At 49.6% G+C, this 22,441-nt stretch overlaps 1 protein-coding gene across 1 annotated transcript in view; it reads left to right on the top strand.

Moving 5' to 3' along the window:
* The window catches only part of invs (inversin), a 22,788-nt gene extending 347 nt beyond the window's left edge, over positions 1-22,441 (top strand). Inside the window, 19 exon segments of the mRNA XM_047050162.1 lie at positions 572-685; positions 7,403-7,490; positions 7,586-7,629; positions 7,631-7,753; positions 9,067-9,240; positions 9,593-9,760; positions 10,857-11,037; positions 11,484-11,593; positions 11,708-11,879; positions 13,400-13,555; positions 13,644-13,765; positions 13,892-13,999; positions 14,788-14,894; positions 15,244-15,453; positions 16,413-16,723; positions 17,766-18,288; positions 20,032-20,195; positions 21,233-21,319; positions 21,569-22,441. Of these exon segments, the coding sequence (XP_046906118.1) occupies positions 683-685; positions 7,403-7,490; positions 7,586-7,629; positions 7,631-7,753; positions 9,067-9,240; positions 9,593-9,760; positions 10,857-11,037; positions 11,484-11,593; positions 11,708-11,879; positions 13,400-13,555; positions 13,644-13,765; positions 13,892-13,999; positions 14,788-14,894; positions 15,244-15,453; positions 16,413-16,723; positions 17,766-18,288; positions 20,032-20,195; positions 21,233-21,319; positions 21,569-21,684 (2,967 nt within the window). The 5' untranslated portion in view covers positions 572-682 and the 3' untranslated portion in view covers positions 21,685-22,441.

Here is a 22,441-nt window from a genome sequence, read left to right as displayed (position 1 = left end):
AGAACAAAGCCATGTAAACAAAGTGATTTACAATGGCAATGGTATTATCTTGATATTCTCGTTTTAAGTAGCTAGCTAGCTTGTTAAATTCATAGTTTGACATCAGTGATTTTGGGTAAGGACTAAGGTGAGTTGCATCATTATTAGCTAGGCTAGCTACAATGCTACAAGCTGCACAAGATTCATGAACATTATTACTGTTACAACATTTCTTAATCCATACCAGCTATCTAACTTATTCCAAATAACTAGCCTACTTGTCTGGATAAATCAGCGTGTCAGTCTTTGCATTATGCACTTCCATGTGGTGTAGTATGAGTTCCTCCAAGATAGTGTTGGGCTTTGTTGCTAAAATTAGTGCAGTTTTCCATGATAACTCTTGCAATAAGTATTTCCGTTCATTCCATTTATTTCGACTAAAAACTCGCCCTGGATTTGGTGCTTGAAAAGAAACGTGTATGCATGTGTGTCTATTGGCATATCTGTTTATTAGAAACAGACATTTGGCATCGTGTGTGAACAGGTGGGCATGTCTCAGTGTGTGGGTGAGCTTCTTTCTCTGGCCCAGCAGGAGCAGGGATCAGGGTAGGTAGGGGAGCTGGGCAAGCCTTCAGACCCACCAAGGATGCACTGAGCTGGGTAACAGCTGCTGAGGCCACCCCTTAGCACAACCTGCACGGCCATGGTAAGAGTCCAACACACACATAAACAAACGCGAAATATTTTTCAGGTTTCTGTACTGTAATCTGGTCCTTCAGTCTACCCTGGACTGGGGAGGGGTGGTGGGGGTTCTGTGTTTACAGTCGGCGTTATAATTATAAAGTAAATTGAATGTTGAATTGAATCCCAGCATAAATATTTGATGGACTAAAGCTGTCCATAGGGGGTTCCCATTGTGTCAGATACTCCCAGATGGAGACAGACACAAATGCGTGTGTGTACGTGTGATTGTTTGTGTGTGTGATAGAGAAAAAGAGAGAGGGAGCATATGGAAAATGCCTTGTAAACATTCTCAGTTGATTAACCTTTACATAAATGTGATATGTATCCAGCACATAGGCCTGTGTTTAGGCATAGCATGGCCCAGTGTTAGGGTTATCCGAACAGTACAGTGTACCAATATTTGCAGAGTTCTATCTTGGATTAGTGTAGTGCAATCTACAGTTTGCCAAGCATTAACAAACTATTTACAGAAAGCTTTTGCCAAATAGTTCCCCATCATAGCTGCAGACTAACCCTAACCTTTTGCCAAATAGTTCCCCATCATAGCTGCCAACTCTCCTGTCTACAGGTCTTTCTCTCCTTCCTGTTCCTCAATCTGTCTCTCTTTCCTCTCATTGATTTTGTGTTTGTTTTTCCAGCTGATTATGTCCCTGTGCTCTGATTCGCCGGCGGCCACATGGCTCTCTGCACTCTAATTGGACATTTAATTTGATCACAGATATAGTCCAATTACACTCTTAGGGGTGTGAAATGGAGAGGGTGGATGAGGACGAGGTAGCACCCCAGCCCTCCCTCCTCCTGGGGCTCATTACTGATGAAGTAGTCATAACACCCCTGCTCCCAAGGCCCATGGTGTCAGCCCCAGCTGGAGCTGGGGGACAGGACTCTACCATTTCCTCTTCAGAGGGGATGGTAGTTGTACTGGTAGTTCATGGGTTGCCCAATAAATCTCAAATGACATGCACCACACACTGCAGCGCAGTGGCCTACTGGCTCTGGTGAAATGGAATACACAACATAGGGAAAGTTTGTAATTTGAGACACAGCCAGGCTGTCAATGACTCTGATTAATCTCTACTACATCCTGACAGACTGCCAGTCACTGCGGCATCGACCACACTGGAGTGCCACGCACACACACACTTACACACGCATACACACACATAGTCACTCTTGTACACACACACACACACCCACCCAATGTTAGATTAGTGACACGTGGGGCAGAACCCTATCGACTGAGTGGAATGTTCCGGTATGAAATCACACCCTAATGAGGCAAAGATAAGCCTCATTACCAACAACACTCGATTATATGCCAGTCAAATGCAGCCATGCTCTATACCACTATGACCCCCCTCCATTATCCTCCTCTCACCCCCCCCCCCCCCCCCCCCCCCCCCCCCGCTGAGCTGCGGAGCCCTCTCTGAGACTTGAAGCACAAACACCACAACACCTGCCCCCAGAGGACAACAGCATTCAAACACACACACAATCTCAGGTGTAAGTCCTTGGAGAAAGCATACAGCCAATCTCACCCTCCCCTGAGGACCTTACGCCCCCCCCCCCACCAGTCCCTGAGACAGAAGCCCAGAGAAGCTTCCTCCATCCCCAACTTAGATCTCCCATACTGTGCCTTCCTCCATCCCCAACTTAGATCTCCCATACTGTGCCTTCCTCCATCCCCAAATTAGATCTCCCATACTGTGCCCCCCCCCCCCCTCCATACATACTCCTGGTGAGGCCTCGCTGTAAGTATGGGAATCCCCTCCAGAAGGTTGTGTTTGGGTGTGCTTGAGTGACGCTCCATGCTGTGGTGTTTTAGCCACAGGCACTACTGTCTGACCCCCATGGCTGGGAGATTGACAGCTGAGGTCCCGCCTAATTGCATTACTCTCCCTGGTGATTGGTTTCTGGCCCTGGGGGCTCATTTGTCAGGGAGCAACCTGGTAATGATGTAAATTAGCTGATCTATGTGTCACTCAGCTATTTATCCCCTGCTGATTGGCCCTTCTGCGCCCCATGGCCCGGCCCGTAGCCGAGGGAGGCTGCTCATTGGTCCCTGGGGAACCAGGAAGTGCCCCAGAGCCGGTTCTAGCAGACTGTAAGTCTCCAAAGGATGATGTTATCTTTCCTCCTGCCTCTTTACTTGTCACTCAATCTGGAAAGAAGTCCCTCAAGCCTGGATCTGAAAATACACACACACACACACACACATAGGTGAGATATCAGGTCTAGGTGGTTATTGCACACACACACACACACACACACAGGTGAGATATCAGGTCTAGGTGGTTATATGATGATGTTGCTCAGTAAGGCACAGTGTTCCACTGAGCACAGGCCACTTGAAGGCCTGATTCAGTTGGATCCTCAAGGAGACAGGGAGATGGAGGCTGCATCAGACAGGGTGTCAACGTGTGTGTGTGTGTGTGTGTGTGTGTGTAAGAGAGAGAGAATGGGTGTTTGTGTTAGAAAAGGGAAGAATCGCTTCAAGCTTCATCCCCACTGTTTACTCAGCATGCCCTCGCTCTATCCTCCATCGCACACACACACTTTGATGCCCTATCTGCATTTAATGTCTCAGCAGCTTCCATTCAGTGTTGTTCTTGCAGACCTGATGTTTATGTCGGCCTCTCCTGTAGTGTGACTGAAAGCTCATAAGGGTGTTTCTGAGGCGTTTGAAAAACCCCAGTAATGTGAGACTGAATATGGATAAATACGAAATAATGTCAGCATCAACCCAGATCGATTGCTGGCTTATACACACAAAATGTGTCTCAGCCTCAGTTGAGATCAATAGTTGACTGTGTTATTGTCTTCATGGTAATGAGTGACAGGTTTGTTCAGTGCCAAACAGGACCTGATGAATAAAACTCCTCTGTAGATCTCAACAAGACCCCATGTTGTTTTTGGCCGGGCTTTGTCTGAACCCAAATACTATATTTCACAAACCATGGAAACCTTTCATCCAGTTAAAACACTGTGGGTGTTTCTAAAACAGTGTTTTTACCGTAACGCAAATGGTCTTATTTGTGTAATGAATGTACTGTGGAGAAACGTCAATATTTAAAATGAGGTGGTTTCTGAATGACATTATGTTGACATGAATTCATATTTCATAGTTCCTTGACACAAGATGGAATCTATAGTTCTTTTTTTGTCATCCAAAGAAAGTTACCTGTGGAAGTGTGGAGGAGCTGAGTGAACAGATGAGAGACATCCTACCTCTGCTCTTTCTGCTTGTTAACACCCCGAGCAGCACAACACTGTGCTAGCTGTGTGAAGGTGGTGCCATATGGCGTCTTTCTGATTGCACCATGTGCTAGATATTAGCGTTAGATTAAGGATATGTGCTGTGCTTTGAATCTTTTGCGAGTGTTTTTCTTTTGTATGGATGTGTGCGTGTTGTCTTTGCGCGCGTGTGTTTGTGATCTTTGGAAATTAGAGGAGTTTGTGTGTGTTGTCTGTGCGCGTGTGTGTTTGTGATCTTTGGAAATTAGAGGAGTTTGTGTGTGTGTGTTGTCTGTGCGTGTATGTTTGTGGTGGATCTCAGCTAAACTCCCATAAAAACTCTCTCACGGAAAATCACTTCCCACGACATGTCTCATGCACAAGCACGAGTGTGGGCCGTGCACACGCCTGTACTCACACACGCATGTATGCACGTTGCCTCACACACATACACACACAGAAGTATGGACTCACACACATGCACGTAAGCACACAGACACACTCTCACACTACATAGTTACGCATTACCTCCCTCTCTCTGTCTCTCTCTCAATCTCTCTGTCTCTCTCTCACTATCTCTCTCCAGTAGTTGCAGTGCCTAACTTCTATTACCCTTGGTGACATGGCAAGCCTATTTGGCAAAGCGTGAGAAAGCTCCAGGTAGGATGGGTAACTGCCATGCTGCATGCAGTGTCTACAGGAGTTTCCTTTACCAGGAGGGAAGAAGATAGGAGAGGAAAAGATTGAAAGAGAGGAAAGGAGAGGATAAGAGGAGAGGAGGAGAGTGAAGAAAAGGAGAGAGATCAGAATGAGAGGAAAGGAAGAGGGGAGAGGGATCAGAATGAGAGATCCATGTTTCTTTCCTCTCCCTTCATGTGTCACTGCCTGCCATGGCTGCATCTAGCAGGAGGTTCACCTCTGGCTCTCGTCCTCTACAGCTGGTCTGAAGGAGAGTTTACACAGCTGGTCTGAAGGAGAGTTTACACAGCTGGTCTGAAGGAGAGTTTACACAGCTGGTCTGAAGGAGAGTTTACACAGCTGGTCTGAAGGAGAGTTTACAAAGCTGGTCTGAAGGAGAGTTTACACAGCTGGCCTGAAAGAGGGTTTATACAGCTGGTCTAAAGTAGAGTTTACACAGCTGGTCTGAAGGAGAGTTTACACAGCTGGTCTGAAGGAGAGTTTACACAGCTGGTCTGAAGGAGAGTTTACACAGCTGGTCTGAAGGAGAGTTTACACAGCTGGCCTGATGGAGAGTTTACACAGCTGGTCTGAAGGAGAGTTTACCCAGCTGGTCTGAAGGAGAGTTTACACAGCTGGCCTGATGGAGAGTTTACACAGCTGGTCTGAAGGAGAGTTTACACAGCTGGTCTGAAGGAGAGTTTACACAGCACATATCCAGAGGTGCTCTTCCCTGGCTGGGAGACACAGTATCAATTTGGGAGACTTGACTTTGTGTGGATTAATAGTAGGGCTGGGCGGTAAGGCCTAAAATGTTTCACGGTATAATTCATAAGCACTGACGGTAATGGTATATATCACGATATATTAGTTATTCTTAAAAGGTCATGACAATGCAATCCACACTGCAGCGGCTAATCTACCGCACTTGGATGGATTTGGATTGGGTAACTCCGGTGTGTCGCATGAGTTGAATTTTCCAACTTTTGCAGTGCTTTGCCGTGGAAGAGCGACTTTAGCGGTCAACAGTAGCCTATGTTTATGGGATCGCAAGAAAACTCTGTTAAATATTTGTAGTGAGTTAGCTATAAACAATTATTACATGGATCAGATGTAATAATTCTCGATTCTGTTGGCCTACAATAAACGATTGTTTATATCCGCGCACATGCATGGCTTTCAGGTGGTGGAAAAAGATTGCTAGTGTTTCCATCTTTGGCTAGCACAATTCAACGACACAACTTACAGAGTAAGCTACTGTTTGGTGGTCGATGTCAGATAACTTGAAACCAAACCATTTCCAAACGACAGAAGAGGACCCCTTTTTTATACCAATTCTTCTTCGTCCGGCAAATCAACCCCAACTGGCGGTTATTTTCAGACATCATCAACGCTTGCTTTACAGTTACACTTGCCAACAAAAGCAGTTTACTCCAATGAATGTTTGCTTCCTCTGGAGTTGCGCTAGCTTGTATGTTGTCTTGCATTGGCTGGCACAATATGTACAGTTTTACATGCTTAAATGTTTTTTTTTGTAAATGATACAAATTTGAAACTAGCCCACTAGGCTGTATCACTTGACTTATATTGTATACCAAACAGAAACACTTTACTTCATACATTTATGAATATATTGTGATATCCATGATATGGCAAAATCCATATCATGGCACAACGCCATACCGGAATTCACGTTCATACCGCCGGTATACCCGCCCCCCCTCGTTAATAGGTTCATGTGTTTAAGGGCAGAAATTGATTTTTTCTGTTGCACCCCATGGACTGGTTCCCCTTCGTGCACACTCTCACACAAACCACACTCTCAACAAGACACACACATACACACGCACCACATACACCTGCCTGCTGCTGTATTAATGAGACATGAATAAGACATGGGGAGAGACCCCCGTGCAGCACTCTCACACACACTCATTACACACTCTCACACACACACACTCTCATACACACACACACACTCAAACTCAATCTCCTACACACACCACACACACTCTCATACACACACTCTCCTACACTCACTCCCCCCCCTCACTTGCCCCCCCCCCCCCCCCCCAGCTGCTTCCTGTCTGCAGATTATCCAGTGTTCATGAGGCTCAGGTTGGGCCAGGAAGAGATTTAACCCCTCAGCAGGGGCCCCCACCCCTCCTGTCAGCATGCATAAACACAGTCACAGTCAGACGTCTCTGTTATGGAGTGTGTGTGCTGGGGGCTGGATCCTGTGTGGTTAGGTTTGGTAACCCTGGCTCCTGTGTGGTTAGGTTTGGTAACCCTGGGTCCTGTGTGGTTAGGTTTGGTAACCCTGGGTCCTGTGTGGTTAGGTTTGGTAACCCTGGGTCCTGTGTGGTTAGGTTTGGTAACCCTAGGTCCTGTGTGGTTAGGTTTGGTAACCCTGGGTCCTGTGTGGTTAGGTTTGGTAACCCTGGGTCCTGTGTGGTTAGGTTTGGTAACCCTAGGTCCTGTGTGGTTAGGTTTGGTAACCCTAGGTCCTGTGTGGTTAGGTTTGGTAACCCTGGCTCTTGTGTGGTTAGGTTTGGTAACCCTAGGTCCTGTGTGGTTAGGTTTGGTAACCCTGGGTCCTGTGTGGTTAGGTTTGGTAACCCTAGGTCCTGTGTGGTTAGGTTTGGTAACTTTGGATCCTGTGTGGTTAGATTTGGTAACCCTGGGTCCTGTGTGGTTAGGTTTGGTAACCCTGGCTCCTGTGTGGTTAGGTTTGGTAACTCTGTGTCCTGTGTGACCATGTGACCAGGCGTCTCTTAGCTCCGCCCCTCCGGGCTCCCAGGTCCACGCCGCTGCCGTCAATGGAGACAGGAGCACCCTGTCCAAGCTGCTCACTGGTACACACACACTCCTAACACACCCCTCACACACACACACACACCTCTATCACACACAGGTGTGTATGTATATATATATGTGTGTGTGTGTGCAGCAGAACCAGCGCTGTGCAACCATGAGGACCAGTTTGGTCGCTCCCCCGCTGATGTACTGCGTCCTGGCCGACCGTCTGGACTGTGCTGAGGTCCTGCTGAAGGCTGGAGCCTCTGTCAACAAGACTGACCACAGCCAGCGCAGCGCCTTGCATCTCGCTGCACAGAAGGTACACACATCATAACCCCACAATCAAATATCAGCAGGGAGGAAGTGAGGTGAGACTGGGGGAAGTCTGTCCCACCAGGAATCCTAGGATGTCTACATGAACGCTGGAAATGTTGGAATGCTTGTTACAGGTGGGGTGGCAGTGCCCCCTAGTGGAAGGACCATCCCCATGACTGTCTCTGCCCAGACCCCCCTCTCCCCCCTCCCGCTCCTCACTTACTGCTGAGGGGGGCTGAGGCATCTCTCTCACTCTGCTGTGTGTGTGTGTGTGTGTATGTGTGTGTGATGGGAGGTCCTTTCTCTTTCTGACATCTGATCAATAGCTGCCTGAGATTGGGAGAAGGCCTTGGGATTACTGATCTAATTGGAGAATAGGGAGGATGGACCCCCTGACACACACACACTGACACACACACTGACACACACACACACACTGACACACACACACACACTGACACACACTGACACACACACACTGACACACACACTGACACACACACACACTGACACACACACTGACACACACACACTGACACACACACACTGACACACACACACACTGACACACACACTGACACACACACACTGACACACACACTGACACACACACACTGACACACACACACTGACACACACAAACACACACACACTGACACACACACTGACACACACACACTGACACACACACACACACACTGACACACACACACTGACACACACACACACACACACTGACACACACACACTGACACACACACTGACACACACACACACTGACACACACACACACTGACACACACTGACAGACACACACTGACACACACACTGACACACACACACACTGACACACACACACACTGACACACACACACTGACACACACACACACCCTGGCATGCATGCTCACACATTAGATAGATTTGTCAGTGAGCGGAGCAGTGGTCACACGAAGGCAAACAGACTGAGCACACATCAGCTGGCCTCGCCACCCAGAGCAGTCTCCAGTCCCTGTGACAGGGGGAGGGGGAGGGGCGGGGCGATGCTGGAGGGATGACAGGGTGTAAGTGGGTATTTAGCCAGGCCACCCTCCTCTTCTGACAGCCTATCAGAGCCTGAGAGAGAGAGTGAGAAAGCCTGGAGGAGAGGAGAGAGATGGATGATCAGGGGATTAGATCAGACGCCAGAGAGAGAGTGAGAAATTGGGATGATGTGTGTGTGTTGATTCTGCTGCTGTCTGAGGCTCATGTCATGACCACTGTTGAGGCGAATGAGTGATTGAATCTGTTCTTCAGCCTGGTGCGTGTGTGTCTCGTAGGGTAATGTTCGCTTCCTGAAGCTGCTGCTCTCCAGACGGGCTGACTGGCTCCAGAAGGATCTAGAAGAGATGACCCCTCTCCACCTGGCCACCCAACACTCCTCCCTCAAGCCCCTGGCCCTGCTCCTCAAACACATAGGTCCTGGGGAAGTGGACACCCAGGACAGGAACAAGGTACCTCTCTCACACACACACACACACACACACACACACACACACACACACACACACACACACACACACACACAGTCTCGTCTGAGACTGAGGAGCTGATATGTATCAGACTGCTATGTTTTGTAATAATCCAATATGCATCATTATCATGTCAGGTGACATGACTGGCTTTAGTATGGCTCAGAATAGCCAACTATCTCCATGAACTCTCTGTCTGTCTGTGTCTCTCCCTCTCTGTCTGTCTGTCCATCTCTCCTTGCTTTTCTGCTCTCTTTTCTCTCTCTCCCTCTTTCTCTCCCTCCTTGTCTTTCTTTTTCTCTTCACCTCCCCCTAACCCTAACCCTCCCCCCAGCAAACAGCCCTCCACTGGTCAGCCTTCTATAACCGTCCAGAGCATGTTCGTCTGTTGATCAAGCATGACTCCAACATCGGGATCCCAGACAGTGAGGGTCGGATCCCTCTGCACTGGGCTGCACACAGCCAGGAACCCAGCGCTACTCACACCGTGCACTGCATCCTGGTACACACACCACACACTCACCATACACACATACACACCATACACACACACACCATACACACACACACACCACACACACACCATACACACATACACACCATACACACACACACACACCATACACACACACACACCACACACACACCATACACACATACACACACCATACACACACACACACCACACACACACCATACACACATACACACCATACACACACACACACACACACACCATACACACACACACACCACACACACACACACACACACCATACACACACACACACCACACACACACCATACACACATACACACACCACACACACACACACCATACACACACACACACCACACACACACCATACACACATACACACCATACACACCATACACACACACACCACACACTCACCATACACACATACACACCATACACACACACACACACCATACACACACACACACCACACACACACACACACCATACACACACACACACCATACACACATACACACACCACACACACACACACACACCACACACACACCATACACACATACATACACACACCACACACACACCATACACACATACATACACACACACACCATACATTTACATTACATTTATGCATTTAGCAGATGGTTTATCCAAAGCGACTTCCAAGAGAGAGCTTTACAAAAGAGCATAGGTCACTGATCATAACAACGAGGTAGTCCCAAACATTGCAAGCAGCCAAAACAACACTTGTTTAGTTTTGAAAAAACTAAACAAGTGCCAAAAGGGAAGACCCATAAGAGCATGCAGTTATACAAGTTACAAATTAAAACAACATGAACCACAAAAAGTGCAAGACTGTACCTGTAGAAGAACAATCAACAGTAAAATATTACTGAGCAACAAGTCACTCAATAAGAGTCATTGTAATCCTGGGGGAAACTAACATCAGGTCCAGCCAAGCATTCCTAATTCCTAATACACACACACATGCATACATACACATATTAAGTGTGTGTATATGTCTGTGTATATGTATGTGTATGTATGGTGTGTGTGTGTATGGTGTGTGTGTGTATGGTGTGTGTGTGTGTAGGAAGCAGCTCCGACAGAGTCCCTGCTGAACTGGCAGGACTACGAGGGCCGCACTCCTCTGCATTTTGCCGTTGCCGATGGTAACGAGGCGGTGGTGGAGGTGCTGACCTCATATGAAGGCTGCAGCGTCACTGCATACGACAACCTCTTCCGAACCCCCTTACACTGGGCTGCTCTGCTGGGTAGGGGAGTGTGTGTGCCAGCATCTGTCCTCTGATCCATCTATGATCTGAGTTTCACAGCTTCATATCTGGGCTGTGTTTCTGATCCATCTATGATCTGAGTTTCACAGCTTCATATCTGGGCTGTGTTTCTGATCCATCTATGATCTGAGTTTCACAGCTTCATATCTGGGCTGTGTTTCTGATCCATCTATGATCTGAGTTTCACAGCTTCGTATCTGGGCTGTGTTTCTGATCCATCTATGATCTGAGTTTCACAGCTTCATATCTGGGCTGTGTTTCTGATCCATCTATGATCTGAGTTTCACAGCTTCGTATCTGGGCTGTGTTTCTGATCCATCTATGATCTGAGTTTCACAGCTTCATATCTGGGCTGTGTTTCTGATCCATCTATGATCTGAGTTTCACAGCTTCATATCTGGGCTGTGTTTCTCCGTATGTGTCAGGCCATGCCAGGATAGTACACCTGCTGCTGGAGAGGAACTCATCTGGCAGCATCCCCTCCGACAGCCAGGGGGCCACACCCCTGCACTATGGTGCACAGAGTAACCATGCGGTGAGTCTGATACACACACACACACACACACATCATATTACAGAATAGAGTATATGTATGTGTCGGAGACTCACAGCATAGTTACTCTGTGTGTGTGTGTGTGTGTGTGTGTAGGACACAGTGGGCGTGCTCCTCTCCCACCCCTCAGTGAAGGATGAGCCGGACCTGGAGGGCCGGACGGCGTTCCTCTGGGCTGCTGGGAAAGGCAGCGATGACGTCATCCGCACCATGCTTTCCCTCACCCCCCACCTCGACATCAACATGACTGATAAGTACGGAGGAACCGGTGAGCAGGGTTAGGGTCACTGGTGAAGGTTAGGGTTAGAGCCTCTGGTGAGCAGGGTGATTAGATAGCTGGTCAGGGTTAGGGTCACTGGTGAAGGTTAGGGTTAGAGCCTCTGGTGAGCAGGGTGATTAGATAGCTGGTCAGGGTTAGGGTCACTGGTGAAGGTTAGGGTTAGAGCCTCTGGTGAGCAGGGTGATTAGATAGCTGGTCAGGGTTAGGGTCACTGGTGAAGGTTAGGGTTAAAGCCTCTGGTGAGCAGGGTGATTAGATAGCTGGTCAGGGTTAGGGTCACTGGTGAAGGTTAGGGTTAGAGCCTCTGGTGAGCAGGGTGATTAGATAGCTGGTCAGGGTTAGGGTCACTGGTGAAGGTTAGGGTTAGAGCCTCTGGTGAGCAGGGTGATTAGATAGCTGGTCAGGGTTAGGGTCACTGGTGAAGGTTAGGGTTAGAGCCTCTGGTGAGCAGGGTGATTAGATAGCTGGTCAGGGTTAGGGTCACTGGTGAAGGTTAGGGTTAGAGCCTCTGGTGAGCAGGGTGATTAGATAGCTGGTCAGGGTTAGGGTCACTGGTGAAGGTTAGGGTTAGAGCCTCTGGTGAGCAGGGTGATTAGATAGCTGGTCAGGGTTAGGGTCACTGGTGAAGGTTAGGGTTAGAGCCTCTGGTGAGCAGGGTGATTAGATAGCTGGTCAGGGTTAGGGTCACTGGTGAAGGTTAGGGTTAAAGCCTCTGGTGAGCAGGGTGATTAGATAGCTGGTCAGGGTTAGGGTCACTGGTGAAGGTTAGGGTTAGAGCCTCTGGTGAGCAGGGTGATTAGATAGCTGGTCAGGGTTAGGGTCACTGGTGAAGGTTAGGGTTAGAGCCTCTGGTGAGCAGGGTGATTAGATAGCTGGTCAGGGTTAGGGTCACTGGTGAAGGTTAGGGTTAGAGCCTCTGGTGAGCAGGGTGATTAGATAGCTGGTCAGGGTTAGGGTCACTGGTGAAGGTTAGGGTTAGAGCCTCTGGTGAGCAGGGTGATTAGATAGCTGGTCAGGGTTAGGGTCACTGGTCTGCAGGGTTAGGGTCACTGGTGAGCAGGGTTAGGGTCACTGGTGAGCAGGGTGATTAGATAGCTGGTGAGCAGGGTGATTAGATAGCTGGTCAGGGTTAGCATCACTGGTGAGCAGGGTGATTAGATAGCTGGTCAGGGTTAGGGTCACTGGTGAGCAGGGTTAGGGTCACTGGTGAGCAGGGTTAGGGTCACTGGTGAGCAGGGTGATTAGATAGCTGGTCAGGGTTAGGGTCACTGGTGAGCAGGGTTAGGGTCACTGGTGAGCAGGGTTAGGGTCACTGGTGAGCAGGGTGATTAGATAGCTGGTCAGGGATGTAGCTGAAATGGCCTGGGGCAAAGGGTTGAAGAGTTCTGTCTGGCTAGTTTCACCTCTCCTCCTCTCCTCTTCTCCTGTGTGTGTGTTCTCCTGTGTGTGTGTTCTCCTGTGTGTGTGTTCTCCTGTGTGTGTGTTCTCCTGTGTGTGTGTTCCTGCAGCGCTGCATGCTGCTTCTCTGTCGGGCCATGTGGACACGGTGAGTGTGCTGCTCCAACAGGGCGCGCAGGTGGACGTCCTGGACGTGATGAAGCACACACCGCTGTTCCGTGCGTGTGAGATGGGCCATCGAGACGTCATCCTCACGCTCATCAGAGGTGAGCAGCCAACTGGATATGGATGTGTTGTATATGTATGTATATATATATATATCATGTATGTGTGTGTGTGTGTGTCTGTGTGCAGGCAGTGCCCGTGTTGACCTGGTGGATGTGGATGGGCACAGTGTTCTCCACTGGGCGGCGCTTGGGGGAAACGCCCAGGTGTGCCAGGTGCTGATGGAGAACGGGATCAGTCCTAATGTACAGGTACACACACACACACACACACACACAGAACACACATTCACATACGCACACACACACTCATCGTGGTCCTATGGATGTGTGTCTTGTGTGTGTGTGTGTGTCCCCTGTGTGTGTGTGTGTGTTCAGGATGTGGCCGGGAGGACCCCTCTGCAGTGTGCTGCTTATGGAGGGTACATCACCTGCATGGCTGTCCTGATGGAAAACCAAGCAGACCCAAACATACAGGACAAGGAGGTAGGAAAACCAAGCAGACCCAAACATACAGGACAAGGAGGTAGGAAAACCAAGCAGACCCAAACATACAGGACAAGGAGGTAGGAAAACCAAGCAGACCCAAACATACAGGACAAGGAGGTAGGAAAACCAAGCAGACCCAAACATACAGGACAAGGAGGTAGGAAAACCAAGCAGACCCAAACATACAGGACAAGGAGGTAGGAAAACCAAGCAGACCCAAACATACAGGACAAGGAGGTAGGAAAACCAAGCAGACCCAAACATACAGGACAAGGAGGTAGGAAAACCAAGCAGACCCAAACATACAGGACAAGGAGGTAGGAAAACCAAGCAGACCCAAACATACAGGACAAGGAGGTAGGAAAACCAAGCAGACCCAAACATACAGGACAAGGAGGTAGGAAAACCAAGCAGACCCAAACATACAGGACAAGGAGGTAGGAAAACCAAGCAGACCCAAACATACAGGACAAGGAGGTAGGAAAACCAAGCAGACCCAAACATACAGGACAAGGAGGTAGGAAAACCAAGCAGACCCAAACATACAGGACAAGGAGGTAGGCACACGCACAGAACCTACACACCTTAACACACATTCTTATAGTACTGCGTGTTGATGTGTGTGTGTGTGTGTGTGCATGGCAGAACAGTGTGTTGATGTGTGTGTGTGTGTGTGCAGGGCAGAACAGTGTGTTGATGTGTGTGTGTGTGTGTGTGTGTGTGTGTGTGTGTGCAGGGCAGAACAGTGTGTTGATGTGTGTGTGTGTGTGTGTGTGTGTGTGCAGGGCAGAACAGCCCTCCACTGGTCCTGTAATAACGGCTACCTGGATGCTGTCAAGCTGCTGCTCGGCTGTGGTGCCTTCCCCAATCACATGGAACACAACCAGGAGAGGTGAGGAGGAAGAGGAGATGGGGGGGGGGGGGGAGGAAGAGAGGGGGGAGGGGGAGGAGGAGGAGGGGGGGAGGAGGAGGGGGGAGGAGGAGGGGGGGAGGAGGAGGAGGGGGAAGAGATGGGGGGGAGGAGGAAGAGATGGGGGGGAGGAGGAGGAAGAGATGGGGGGGAAGGAGGAGGAAGAGATGGGGGGGAGGAGGAGGAGGAGGAGGAGGGGGAGGAGGAGGAGGAGAAGGGGGGGGGGCGGAGGAGGGGAGGAGGAACATGAGGTGAGCTCACTCTCACCAATACACTCTTCTGGGTTGGAAAAGTCTAGAGATTCACAGTCTGTGTGTGTGTGTGTGTGCAGATACACTCCTCTGGATTATGCTCTTCTGGGGGAGCACAGTGAGGTGACCCAGTACATGCTGGAGCATGGAGCTCTGTCCATCGCAGCCATCCAGGACATTGCTGCTGCCTCCATCCAGGCGCTGTACAAGGGCTTCACCGTCCGCAAGGCCTTCAGGGAGAGGAAGAACCTGCTTATGAGACACGAGCAGCTACGCAAGGACGCCGCCAAGTACGACACACACACACACACACGCGTACCTTACACACACACACACACACACACGTACCTTACACACACACACACACGTACCTTACACACACACACACACACGTACCTTACACACACACACACACGTACCTTACACTCAGACACCCACACACACACACACGTACCTTACACTGAGGTATCAACACATACACACTTTCTTTATTTGTTTCAATTTCCTCTTTATTTCCATCTCTGGTCATGTCGTTCTCCATCTTTCTCCATCTTCCTCTCTCCATCCATACTGAAACCCTCTCCATATCCATCTCTCTCTCTTGTCATCCCTGCACACACATACATCTTCCACCTGTCTCTCTCTGGCTCCCTGAGTCGTTTGCTCACCATCACCCTCACATTCTAGTGACACCATTTTATGGATCGAGGCTTTCTTCATCCTACACACAATAAGCTCATTATTTAGACCAGCTGTTGTGCATTTGACTGTCTCTCAAGAGGGTGTTCTGCATCTGTCATCGATGAGAAACACAATTCTAATAGAGGAATGAAGCGGGAGGCAGTTATGCTGTGACATCATTGAGGATCTGTTCCTATAAGTCAGGGGTGGCCAACCCTGGTCCTCGAGAGCCTCAGTCCTGCATGTTTTAGATGTTTCCCTGCTCCAGCACACCTGATTCAAATGAACGGTCATTCTCAGGCTTGGATAACGACCATTCACTTGGATTAGGTGTGCTGGAGCAGGGAAACATCTAAAACATGCAGGACTGAGGCTCTCGAGGACCAGGGTTGGCCACCCCTGCTCTAAGTGATGCTGGAATGGAAGACGGCTGTTTGGGAATGGTCATGTGTCTGTAACGTGCAGGTGAAGGAGTAGCAGGTTTATGTGAACGTGAAGTGTCGGTTTGTGTGTCGGTGTGGGAGACATGAATGTGGGGGAAACTAAACACTCATCTCTGGTTGCTTAGGAAACGGGAGGAGGAGCTACGGAGGCGTGAAACCGAGCATCAAATCTCATTGGCAAGGTCAGAGAGACAGAAGATCTCATTGGCCAGGTCAGAGAGACAGAAGATCTCATTGGCCAGGTCAGAGAGACAGAAGATCTCATTGGCCAGGTCAGAGAGACAGAAGATCTCATTGGCCCGTGCTGAGCTGGAGCAGCTGTCATTGACCGAGCCCACGCTGGAACCAGCGGTGTGTGAGACCCTGACCCTGCCCAGGGGGAAGAGAAACCCCAAACATGAACACACACGTACAGACGTGGAGCGGAGACACAGAGGTACACACTCACACTAAAAGTCACACAACCACATTCACACACACACACACCAGTGCAGACACTCATATGCCAATGTAGCATGGTGAGTCCGGTAGCCAAGCAACGATTAGCAGGCAGTTGAAGGTATCTGTCTCTCTTGTCTGTCTCTCATGTCTGTCTCTCCTGTCTGTCTCTCCTGTCTGTCTCTCTTGTCTCTCTCTTGTCTGTCTCTCCTGTCTGTCTCTCTTGTCTCTCTCCTGTCTGTCTCTCTTGTCTGTCTCTCTTGTCTCTCTCCTGTCTGTCTCTCCTGTCTGTCTCTCTTGTCTCTCTCCTGTCTGTCTCTCTTGTCTCTCTCCTGTCTGTCTCTCCTGTCTGTCTCTCTTGTCTCTCTCCTGTCTATCTCTCTTGTCTCTCTCCTGTCTATCTCTCTTGTCTCTCTCCTGTCTGTCTCTCTTGTCTCTCTCCTGTCTGTCTCTCCTCTCTGTCTCTCCTGTCTGTCTTTCTTGTCTGTCTCTCCTGTCTGTCTCTCTTGTCTCTCTCCTGTCTATCTCTCTTGTCTGTCTCTCCTGTCTGTCTCTCCTGTCTGTCTCTCTTGTCTCTCTCCTGTCTGTCTCTCCTGTCTGTCTCTCTTGTCTGTCTCTCTTGTCTCTCTACTGTCTGTCTCTCCTGTCTGTCTCTCCTGTCTGTCTCTCTTGTCTCTCTCCTGTCTGTCTCTGTTGACTGTCTCTCTTGTCTGTCTCTCTTGTCTCTCTCCTGTCTGTCTCTCCTGTCTGTCTCTCCTGTCTGTCTCTCTTGTCTCTCTCCTGTCTGTCTCTCTTGTCTGTCTCTCCTGTCTGTCTCTCTTGTCCCTCTCCTGTCTGTCTCTCCTGTCTGTCTCTCTTGTCTTTCTCTTGTCTGTCTGTCTCTCTTGTCTCTCTCTTGTCTGTCTCTCTTGTCTCTCTCTTGTCTGTCTGTCTCTCTTGTCTCTCTCTTGTCTGTCTCTCTTGTCTCTCTCCTGTCTGTCTCTCTCCTGTCTGTCTCTCTTGTCTCTTTCCTGTCTGTCTCTCCTCTCTGTCTCTCCCAGCACACAGGAGCAGCCCCTCCAGGCTTCCAGCTCCTCCCATGACTTCTGACCGTGTGGCCTCTGGCTCCGCCCCCAGCCCCCAACACAGACCCCCCACCACCCCTAAGGCAAAGAGACGCATCTCTGCAAACACACACACTCCCTCCAACACACACACATTCTGCGACACCAAGGAACACATCCCTAGAATAAAGATGGACAATCGAGGGAAGACACACACACACCCCATCAAAACACACACAAACAGTCTTGTAGAGGAACACCCACTGGTTAACGCAGGGAGCAGAGCCTGCACACACGCTCCCTCCCCAAGGCTATGCGCTGCTATGGATGATTCACAAAGAACTTACACTGCTCCTGCGAGCACACACACACACGCTCTGACACACACACACGCCCTGACACACACACACGCCCTGACACACACACAAGCCTGCAGCAGTGGGGGAGCCGGGGAAGGAGCCAGAGAGGAAGTGAGGAGCAGGCAGCAGGCGGCCTGTACCATCCAGCGGGCCTGGAGAAGGTGGGTGTAGACCAAGGCCGAATCCCAATACTTCCCCTTCCCCCTTCCCCTTAGTTTTGCGTGAGAGCTAGTGGTGTCCCAATACTCTTTTGGAGCTAGGGGTAGGGCTAAGACTAAGGGATATACACCCCTTAAAAACAAGTAAGATCGGGAGCTTACTTGAAACCTAGGGCTATGTGAATCCTGCACGACCGGCAACAATGGCGGCCAGATCATCCAGAAAGTCCGATAAATGTAATATTTTCGGCTTAATTAATTGATAAAAAAATTATGACAGTCTTGTTTTGTGTTATACACAGTCCTGAACATATATATTTGCAACCATGTTTTAAATCGAAACGTTTTAAAAAAATCGCTAGTTTGGTATGCTAATGCAACAGTGTTGAATTGCACAACAATCCCGCATTTCTCTGACTAGCATGTCTACAGTTTTAAGTAAACTCCATTGGCAGCGAATGTCATCTAATATCAGTGCATAACACTACTTGCTTTGGAGATATTGATACGTGCTAGATGACGTACCTGTAACCAAGTGGCGTCCCATTTCCTAGGGCTATGTAGCCCTTACCCCTTACTTTCGAGGGCCAAGGGCTAGGGGTAAATTAAGGGGAAGGGGTAATGGGAAGGGCTAAGGGGGAGTATTGGGATTCGGCCCAAGTGCCCTTAGTGTGTCGAGTTGGTTTTCCCCTGTGCATGTGTGTGAGGTGTGTGTGTGTGTGACACCATGTAAGGCCTGCTCTGTGTTAGTGAGTGTCTAGAAGCGGGTATGGTCTGTTCTGCTCTGGGACCAGGGCAGTACCATGTGGTGCCCACATGTTTACCGCCCTCCCACTAACACCTCTCCAATGGGGTGGGGTGGGGAGGTGCAGAGGTATAATCCCAAGAGCTCACACTGTTTTAACAAGAGGCTAAAAGTTCAGGCGTATCGTTGTAATAACTGCCAGCTGCCTCTCTCTCTCTGACTATCTCTCTCTCACACACACACACACACACACACACACACACACACACACACACACACACACACACACACACAGAGACTCTCCCACCCCTTTATGCCCTGGGTCCCAGCTGAGTCAGGTAGGGTTGTCTCCCATTTACTGGCCAAAGAAGATGATAAACACATATGGTCTAGTATTAGCCCAATATTAGCCCACCTCCAGACAACATACAGGGAACAGAAACCTACAATCCAGCATGTGTCCTGCCACATTACACTTTACCTTACCTTGGGCCTTGCATGGGATTCAAACCCCCAATGCAGAGCACTCCATGGGTAGCCACAGGAGTACCGTCTGGTCACGGTGAGCCACCAGGAAGGGTAAGGGAGGAGCTGCTGTGAGATCAGGGCACCACAGGAGCTTAACAGGACTCCTTAACTCCAGGGCCTGTTAGGGCCTGTTAGGGCCTGTTAGTCCTCCTGCTTCCTGTTGTCCTCCTGTTTCCTGTTAGTCCTCCTGCTTCCTGTTGTCCTCCTGTTTCCTGTTAGTCCTCCTGCTTCCTGTTGTCCTCCTGTTTCCTGTTGTCCTCCTGCTTCCTGTTGTCCTCCTGTTTCCTGTTGTCTTCCTGTTTCCTGTTGTCCTCCTGCTTCCTGTTGTCCTCCTGTTTCCTGTTGTCCTCCTGCTTCCTGTTGTCTTCCTGTTTCCTGTTGTCTTCCTGCTTCCTGTTGTCCTCCTGTTTCCTGTTGTCCTCCTGTTTCCTGTTGTCCTCCTGCTTCCTGTTGTCCTTCTGCTTCCTGTGTAGTTTTCATGTCCAAGGAAGACAGAGGCGTGGCCTGGGCTCAGAGGGGGTGGGGCCTGCAGAGGCCACCTCCCATCTTCACTCAGCCAACAGGAACCGAACCTCTGGCCAAGCTCCGCCTACTAAGTCAGCAGCCATCAAGAACTCAGCGCTGCAAAGCATCTATGGTGGGTAATAATAATAATAATAAGGTCTGGTAAGGTCTGTGCGTAACAATCCAGGAGAAATTTGATCAATTTGTTCTGGTTTGATGTTTGACACGATTTCAGGAAAAAACAGAATACGCTGAGCACATAAACTGAGCTTTCTAGGTTAGAGTGGACGTATGTGGGAATGAACTCCCCCGTGTGGTCAGTCCCCTGGGGGGCGTAGAGGCCCCCCCTCAGAAGGGGCGGGGCCTACAGACAGTCATGACCTTCAGCACACATCAGCAGGTGATGACGGGAGAGTGGTCTGGAATCTGGGCCAATATGCACACACACACACACAAACACACAGCTTTACCCCCCTCTCTCTGACGTGGTCACCCCCCCTCTCTCTCCTCTGTCTTGTGTTCTCTCCCTCACACACACTTGCACTGTCAGTCGTGTCTATGAAAAGTTCAAAGCTGTCAGGGGGAATGTCAGACGACAGCGTAGAGCTGTCCGCTCAACACACACACGCTCCGCTCAACACACACACGCCCCATCTACACACACACGCCCCGTCTACACACACTCGCTCCGTCTACACACACTCGCTCTGTCTACACACACATCCATGAACCATTGTCATTCTTTTCTGCCCATCTCTCTCACACACTCATTTTCCATCAGGCTGTTCGTCACCTGGACAAACACACCTGGACACCAGTTCATGTGACCAACTTCTTTGGTACTTGCTGTATCTAATGACCTTGCGATGTCCTGTTGCATTGCAGGGGTCAGGCTACGTTCAAAAAAGTATTGGGTCAAAGACCCCAACAAGACTCAAACTGCGATAATAACAGTCAAAGAACCGATTAAACAGTCACACCATCTAAACAGACAGGTTGGGATAGTGCAGCCCCATAAACCATGGCAGCTTTTTGCAATCCTTCCAATGGGTACAGTCATTAAAGTGGCAACATTTGAATATAATACATTACATACATTAAGATTGTATCAAATAATATCTTGTTTATTTTGGTGTGTACTTAGTTTCATGTTTGTTTCCTGGGCTGCAGGAAGCTCGTTAGCCAGGCGTGGGCCCTGCCTCCGAGGGCCTCCCTCACAGGTCCTGCTGGGCACGTCTCTCCACACGACCAGCCAGCGTGAGTACACACCAACACTGGACGCCTGGAACCACATTCTCAAGTCAATGTCATGCTTGTGTGTGTGTTTACAGTGAGCAGTATGGAGTGTGTGTTGAGTGTGTGTGTGTTTACAGTGAGCAGTATGGAGTGTGTGTTTACAGTGAGCAGTATGGAGTGTGTGTTTACAGTGAGCAGTATGGAGTGTGTGTGTTTACAGTGAGCAGTATGGAGTGTGTGTGTTTACAGTGTCTGTGTGTGTGTTTACAGTGAGCAGTATGGAGTGTGTGCACCTGTCTGAGTCAGTGGGGAAAGCCAGGCAGTATTCCTACCACCTCCGACCCCACAGCGCCGGGCAGGGGCCTGGAGGCCGAGGGAAGCACTGAGGCCGAGTCAAGCACTGAGGCCAGGGAGACTGGCGGCCAGGGAGACTGGAGGCCAGGGAGACTGGAGGCCAGGGAGACTGGCGGCCAGGGAGACTGGAGGCCAGGGAGACTGGAGGCCAGGGAGACTGGAGGCCAGGGAGACTGGAGGCCAGGGAGACTGGAGGCCAGGCAGGGCCACAGCCCCACAGATCACTGAGACATGTTGGAGTCTCTCATCCTCTCACCACGGCGGCTTCACTCCAGGTGTTGGCCAGACCGCACCACACCCTGCGGCTGTTCTAAATACAGCCATGACATCACAGATGTGACCTCACAGGCCAGGGTGATGTCTGTGGAAGTAGTGTGTGCGCAAGATAACCTTTTGGTTTCATTGTAGAGCAAGGAGCTCACACACATGCACTCTCATACAAGATAACCTTTCCTCCTGTGTGGAGACAGTCTATCAACAACAGGTCATACCGTAAGCCCACCTGCAGCCAGATGTACATGTACACGCACACACACACACCCACCAGAAGATACTCAGATGTACTTTAGACATACCGCTATCAGATATAACCTGTCTCCATGGGAACATGGAATATTTAATTTCTGCAGTCTCGTTCTCCAATGTCTTCTGCTCATGTGTCAGTTACAGACAAGCATGTGTCTGACACGCACAAACGTCTTCCCAGTCTGGACCTACAATACCTCAGTGTTGAATAGTCAAAATTGTTTAATAACAATTATTGGAATAAAAAAAGAATGACAAACGTAA

The sequence above is a fragment of the Hypomesus transpacificus genome, unplaced genomic scaffold (genome assembly GCF_021917145.1).
Source record: "Hypomesus transpacificus isolate Combined female unplaced genomic scaffold, fHypTra1 scaffold_101, whole genome shotgun sequence".
Classification (NCBI taxonomy): domain Eukaryota; kingdom Metazoa; phylum Chordata; class Actinopteri; order Osmeriformes; family Osmeridae; genus Hypomesus; species Hypomesus transpacificus.
This window is presented reverse-complemented; position numbering and strand designations above follow the sequence as displayed.